Source organism: Limulus polyphemus, unplaced genomic scaffold, assembly GCF_000517525.1.
Source record: "Limulus polyphemus unplaced genomic scaffold, Limulus_polyphemus-2.1.2 Scaffold307, whole genome shotgun sequence".
NCBI classification, from domain to species: domain Eukaryota; kingdom Metazoa; phylum Arthropoda; class Merostomata; order Xiphosura; family Limulidae; genus Limulus; species Limulus polyphemus.
This window is the reverse complement of record NW_013665917.1, coordinates 69,776-76,703: the sequence shown is the minus strand read 5'-3', so window position 1 is coordinate 76,703 and position 6,928 is coordinate 69,776. Positions and strand designations below refer to the sequence as shown.

The window sequence follows — 6,928 nt, the reverse complement described above, 5'->3', positions numbered from 1 at the left end:
CGTGATTATTAAAAAAATAAAAATAGATAAAATTTGCATTTTATGGATGATACAATTTTTTGGGGCTTTCAAAATAATGTACTAAAACATTAAAAGTAATAAGTTCAAATCTGTGGCAAATATAAATATTGTAATCATTTCTTATAAATACGATTTCCTAATGTAATTTTCCAAGATATTAAAGATCATAATGCAAAAAAACTAAATTTATTAAAAGTAATGGGCTTTATGTTTCTTAAACTACCTACATTTGTCAAAGTATTTATGAATTTTCGAAAATATTCGTCCACTAGTTTTATTGTTGGAATGAAATATAGCAAGACTTGCATTGCCTGCTAAGAAAGTTAGTAGCCGGTAGTCATCGGGTTAATATGCCCGTTCCAGACCGTACTCACCCATGGACTACCTAGGTAAAGCAGAAGGGGATAGCTGCCCATCCCTGCCATGCCGTAGATTGAATAAAACAGATGTGGTCTGCTTTTAAAAATGTGGTTTTCATGGTCACCCATTGCACTGTCTCAGGTGTTGTCATTTCTCCGGACTCTCCAGTGCACTTTCTCCCTCCTTTTCTTCCAGTGGAGTATGAGAGTCCTTACCACTTTCCAGTTCCAAGCCACTGGGGTGGTGGACCATGGAGGTATCCTTCTGAATGTGATACTGAAAGGATATATATAAAATATACATAAAATGATAAAGACCATTCAGAGGCGAGTAGGGTGGTGGTATTCTGCTGGAATAGATGACGAGATGTCCTCCACTTTGTATCACTGGTGTGAGCCATCAAAACTGCAGTTCACCCCCTTTGATTGGGATTCCTCATCCTACCCCCACATGGATGTCAGTTCCCAGTGACTGATTTTTGGATTTAGAGCTGAACCAATCAACATAAGTCCTCACACATGTATTTCAGGTGTTTTTATTTCCTCACTCAATTATAGCCTTGTTCCTTCATCCGTGTTGTGGGTCACTGTGCAAATTAATACCATTCTTCCTCGTATTCTATCCCTCAATTTTATTATTCTGAGGATGTTACTGTGCTAGGTGCAGTTCCTGTCAGTTTGTTTCTGAGTGAGATGGTTTACATTACAAAGACATCTTTACGATACTGTATGTCGGGTTCCCAGATCAGTCAATCAATTTCTCACTTTGCAATTATGTGTCCCTTTCATAGATCAGTGTGCGTGAGACACATTTGAGTCAGTCAATTGTAAGGTACGTGGGAGCATGAAGGCTTGTGGCATATGAAAAATGTTTTTGCATATAGAAGGCAGCACTGAACGAGAATAGTTATTTATGTGAAAAGAGATAAGTACCTATCAGAAATGTGTTTTCAGTTTAAGAAAATTATAACTTTCCTCATTATATTTGCATTTGTTTTTTAAACAAATCAATTGAACAAAAAAAGTGCAGACTTTGTTTAGTCCTGTGGATATCTAGTAATATTTAGAAGGTAGACAGCTCTAATTCTAACTTTTCCACTGTTCTTTGCTTGTCAGTGTGTTGTATTTTGTGGGTGACAGGTGTCTTTAACTTGGTTTTCCAAACAGTTGTGTGATTTGTATACATCTGGTTATTGTGTGTAAAGATAAAGAGTTCTAACCCTAATTCTCTCTGTGCTATGTCGTCTTGTACCTACATGTTGATGTATGAAAGTCAGGTGATTTTACACTTACCTTCACAGCTTATATATTGTATGTACATGTAGTATTATGTGAAAGTTGGGTATCTATGGGCCTAATTTTAGTACTGTCATCTTTTCTGTCCCTAATAATTTGTGGAATGCAGGTATCAGTAGGCTTTATCCTCAGACTGTTGCATTTTACTCTGTAATAATGTGTGGGCCTGACTCTCATATACTGTTGTCTTTTCTGCTTGTAATAATGTATGGAATGTAGATATCTGTATACCTTGCTCATCTATCCATATGTTGTATCTTATCTGCTCTCAGTAATATGTGAAAGGCTGGTGCTTCTGTGTTTGAATATCATACTGTTGTGTTTTCTGCATATGGCAATGTGGGAAAAGGCAGATGATTTTACTTGCTACTCAAATATGTATTCAGTTAGTGAAACAGTTAGAATATGAAAAACTACTAGAAATATTTTGTTTCTGAAGGTGGTTTACAATTTGGTGACTTAAATATTAACTTATAACTGCATACATGTTTAAGAATTCCCAAAAAATTAAAATATTTATTTTGCAATGTGGTTAACATATTTAATTTCTTACTTGAAACTATTTGCAGTTGTAAAAATTTTTAAAATTATCAAAAGAAGCCACCAATAAAAATTTCACTTCATGTTGGGTTATTGTGTAATGTAAATACCTTTCTACAAATGGTGTTTTGAGCTTCAGGTATGTAAATTTTTTGGTATGTATGAGGTAAATGTTTGTTTTACTTTAGAGAATTGACATCACAGAGATATTTCTGTAACTGTTCACTTGTTTGTTTTAAAATATTACTTGTTGTCTGTTTGTGTGTAATTAAGCACAAAACTACACAATGGGCTATCTGTGCTCTGCCCACCACAGGTATCGGAAACCAGGTTTCTAGCATTGTAAGTCCATAGACATACCGCTGTGCCACTGGGGGGCTACTTGTCAGTTCATTTAATGTGTTCTCCAAGATATCACTAGAAGGTGTTCACTTGTTTTACAGTGTAAAACACTATCTTTAAACTCTATGCTTAGAATTTGGAAAACAGAAATATTTCTGAAACAAACGAGTAGAAACAATGGAAATCACACAGGAAGTCAAAACTGATATAAATGTGAGATCAAGTACAATCAAATGTCTGTAGTCACATGGAAAGCGAGTGAAAACACATCTGGACACTGTAATGCCAATCAAGAAGGTGAGGTTTGTTCTAGAATAGTAGATGGAGAATGATCACATGATCAGTACATCTTCAAAAAGAAAAATTGTGTAAATTGAAGGGTATAAAAGAAAAGTTTTAAAAATTAAAGAATAAAGGGCTAAAATTTACATTAGTAAAGCCAATATATAAAATACTTAAATAAACTTGACAGCATTGGACCTTGCAAATATGGGGTTTGATGGAATACTATTTGTTTGTATCATTTACACTGTTTTTATATTTTGTTATTAAAGCAATTTAAATAATACCTTGTAATGTTTTCATAACTTTATTATTAAAATAACTGAATCTACAATATTGGTTGTGCACAATAATGATTCCACATGTTTTGATGCACATCTTTATTTGTTTTACTTGCAGAATTATGCATGTCTTGGTAAACTGAAACACCTGAAAAAACTGAGACTCGAAAAAGGAGGCCAGTTAAATGATCCTGGCTTGCAGAATGCATTATCAAATTTAACACTGTAAGTTGAATATTTGTGACTGCTTGTTTTTAAAACCTGTTTATAAGTGTTAAATGAAACCTATTGATAATGATTTCCACAATAACTGTGGTTAATAATATTAATATATGAAGTACATTTATTTGATACTATAAATTAACTTCTATGGCTCAGTTTTGAACTTTACAATCTACACTATTATTCTGCTTGTTTGTATGTACGACCGTTATGCTTTCTGACCGAGAACTTGCTGCATAAGCATGCGTAGTTAGAATGTTTCTCCAAGAAAAACTGTGCTTGCGCATTATTCACTCGACAATAGTCTGTCTGCGACAGAGAGCTGCAAAGCTCAGTGAACAAGTCGCTACAATTGCTGTATGAAACAAGAAGTAACAACAAAAGGGGAATGTAAATATACTTTACTAACCACTTTGTACAACAGAATATTAAAAACTTATCAAAGTTTTTTAAAAAAATTGACATTAAGTCATAGAATAACATTATAAGTTTATTTATCAATAGTATTAAGTACAGTAAAGTTTAGTCCTAACTAAACTAAAGTGAAAAAAAAACGTACACGGATTACAATGTTAATTTATCACTTTATCGAACTTAGGCCTAACATAAATTAAAGTTTTATAAAGTACAACCTATATACAAGTGGATTTATACATTTCATTGTCTACGATTACAATTCTTTTGTATTGTGCTAGAAATGTTATATTTAAAGAAGTACTGTTACAATAAAGATACTAATTTGGCCGGAAATGTTTTGCGGGGTCTCTGCTAGTAGTAAAAGTTTAAGTGAACACAGTTCAAAATAAGTGAATGTTATGTAAGAATCAGAAATATATTCAAACACAATTGTGTCTTACATTAAGTACTTATATATATTTTAACTTTTTATTTTCAAGTCTGGAGGAACTCCAGCTATTGTATTTTGTGATACCATCCAATTTGGGATCTGCATTACAAAAGCTACAAAACCTAAGTCAGCTAGTTATGTGGCCAGACATCTATAAACAAGTAAGATATTTTTTTAGTATAATGCATTATTGTTTTATTTTGATTCAAGAATTGTTTGTAAAATTTCTTTAATTTTTAATCTACCTAATGTGATTTAACTTGTTCTGTATAAAAGTAGGTATTATAAATCTTTAAGCATACTGCAATTTTATCTTTTGGCCATAATTTTCATTTTGGAGCACAATGTAATAATGCTTATTGCACTAAAGAGTAAAGAGCACAGTGACCTCTATCTATTGTTCATCTTAATGGGAAAGTGGATGAATAATCAAAATTATAACTGAAATTGTATAAATACTTGCTTCATCATAAACTTCCCATTTCAACTCTGGTTGACATTTAGGATGTTATCTAAAAGGTATTATTATTATTACACCAGTAGAGTTCACTTAACAGACTACGTCAAATAACTGTGACTGAGATAAAAGTTAGTTTTAGTATGCTGATATGGAGTTCTGTTCTTTAAGATTGCTATAAAAAAAATTTATATTCTTGCAGTGTAAAAAAGAAAATAAAAACTTTTATTTCCTGCATAGGCACCAAGGGTGAATCAGAATACTTTAGAAGCTGTATATTCTCTCAAAATGTTGAGTAAATTTAGCTGGGGAGTGATGTCATTACCATCGGAAACGAACAATGAAGATAATACATGTGATAAACAAAAAATTATTCCTTTCTTAAGGCACAAAGAAAACTGTCAGTGGTCATCTATTAAAAACAGCAGCAAGAACCAAATTAACCCTGAATGTATAGTGAGGGTACACTTAGAGGAACTTGAACAACAGTTAAGAAATCTACTTACAAATACCAGGATTACTGTTTATAGTGTGCCATTGGAAAGTTTTAATAGGTTTTGCAGTGCTTTCAGATGATATGAATCACAGATCATGACTGATTAGAATGGGTTAGGGTAAGTAACCTGTATCTAATAGTTCGAAAGTTGGGTTGAAGACCATTCCCAAGAAAACTGCTTCTAAGGACCCGCCAAAAGTTGTTGTTTTTCTAAGAAGAAAATCTGTCAATCATGTAGATGTTTGTAAAGAATGTTTTATCTATTGTCAGAAACAAGTGTGTAAATTTTATAAATACCTGAAGGGCGGGAGTTGCATGCGAGAGATTTAAGAATATCAATTTGTTATACGACTTTTTCACAGTGTGTTGGTATTACTGATTTTGAACCATACAATATATTGAGGCATTTTAATTTTAGAAAAATTTGACTGTTAATTACCAGCTATATTTTAAAATTTGTAACTTTCTGTGATTAATATATTTAAATGTTTTGTAAAAGGCTTATTCTACTGTCTTCTTTAATAGCTAATTGGTTAGTGTTAAAACAACATCACAATCCAATTACAGTTTAAGTCTACAAATAACTTCTCACAAAAACATTTTAAGGTCCATTCTTTGCTTTTTCACTGCCAAATATACTTGCTGACAGTAATATACGTTTTTATCTAACTGAAAGTGCCACTACCCTAGTCGATATAAAGATATCAGTTAACGGATTAGCTTTATTTTGAATAAAATAAAATAATATTGAGACATGAAACAATTTGATGTGTTCCATCTTTTAGTATTTTTATTTTGAATGTGGTATGTTTTCTCACCTAAACACTGTAAAATTGGATATCAGTTAAGAAGTTTTAGTTATATTTGTGTACTTTGAGGAGACTTCAATACTTTTAAATATTAAATCTTACAACTACCTTTATGAAATATTTCAACTTCAGAACATGTCTAATTTATTGCAAGGATGCATTAACCCATTCGATACTGGTTACAGGTGAAAGGCCACGTCATCTCATTTGTTGACTCACATTCAAAATTTTATTGAAATACTATTTCATGAAATAATGTCAATAAGTTTGGTATCAAACTGTAGATTATAATTCAAATTTTAGAACTATACATTACTCAATTTGTTAATTTAAAAGTAAATATTAAAAAACAGATAAACATCGTTTTTTGTATGTCACGTGGTATATTGAATGCAGCACTGGTTCAAATTAGATGTTTGTGAAGTCAAAATACTAAGACTATAGTTTCATATGAATTAGAAACTCAAGTTACAGATATTGACAAGCTATAATATAAAATAAGGTCTTATCTTTTCTATTTGCTAAGGTATTGCTCACTTAATAAATCAAACACAGTGGCACCCCACCCACCTCTTTCCTTTTTTGGAAATGCTCCCTTACATACACTTACTTCTATATATTACATGAATAACCAATCAGAAGCTCAGAATGTCCCCTAGTGCTTTTCTCAGCATTTCTAATGCACCTAGCACCATTTTTTTTCTTTTGAACCAAGATTTCAATGAGATAGGTTGTGTCTTTAGTCTGCTCATAATTTAATACTTGGTTGCTAAGCTTAATATAGTAGAATTATATGGTGTTGATGTAGTAATTTATGATTTTTTTAGTTATTCAAATATATATATAAAACCTAAAAAAAATATTGTTTCATATCCTCCACGTGTAAAATTTTTACAGGCTTAGCAACCTATGTCTAGGAGTAACCGAGTACAAAGGTCGTAACTAGAAGAGATAATTGTTTGCTTTACTTCTTTAT

General features: G+C 31.9%; 1 protein-coding gene across 3 annotated transcripts in view; it reads left to right on the top strand.

Annotated features, from left to right (window-relative positions):
- The window catches only part of LOC106457245, a 79,808-nt gene extending 73,580 nt beyond the window's left edge, over positions 1-6,228 (top strand). For all 3 annotated transcript variants that reach the window (XM_022383080.1, XM_022383082.1, XM_022383081.1), the window contains exons 15-17: positions 3,240-3,346; positions 4,240-4,351; positions 4,888-6,228. In XM_022383080.1, the coding sequence (XP_022238788.1) occupies positions 3,240-3,346; positions 4,240-4,351; positions 4,888-5,223 (555 nt within the window). In that variant the 3' untranslated portion in view covers positions 5,224-6,228. The remainder of the gene's footprint in view (positions 1-3,239; positions 3,347-4,239; positions 4,352-4,887) is intronic.
- The last annotated feature ends 700 nt before the right edge of the window (positions 6,229-6,928 follow it).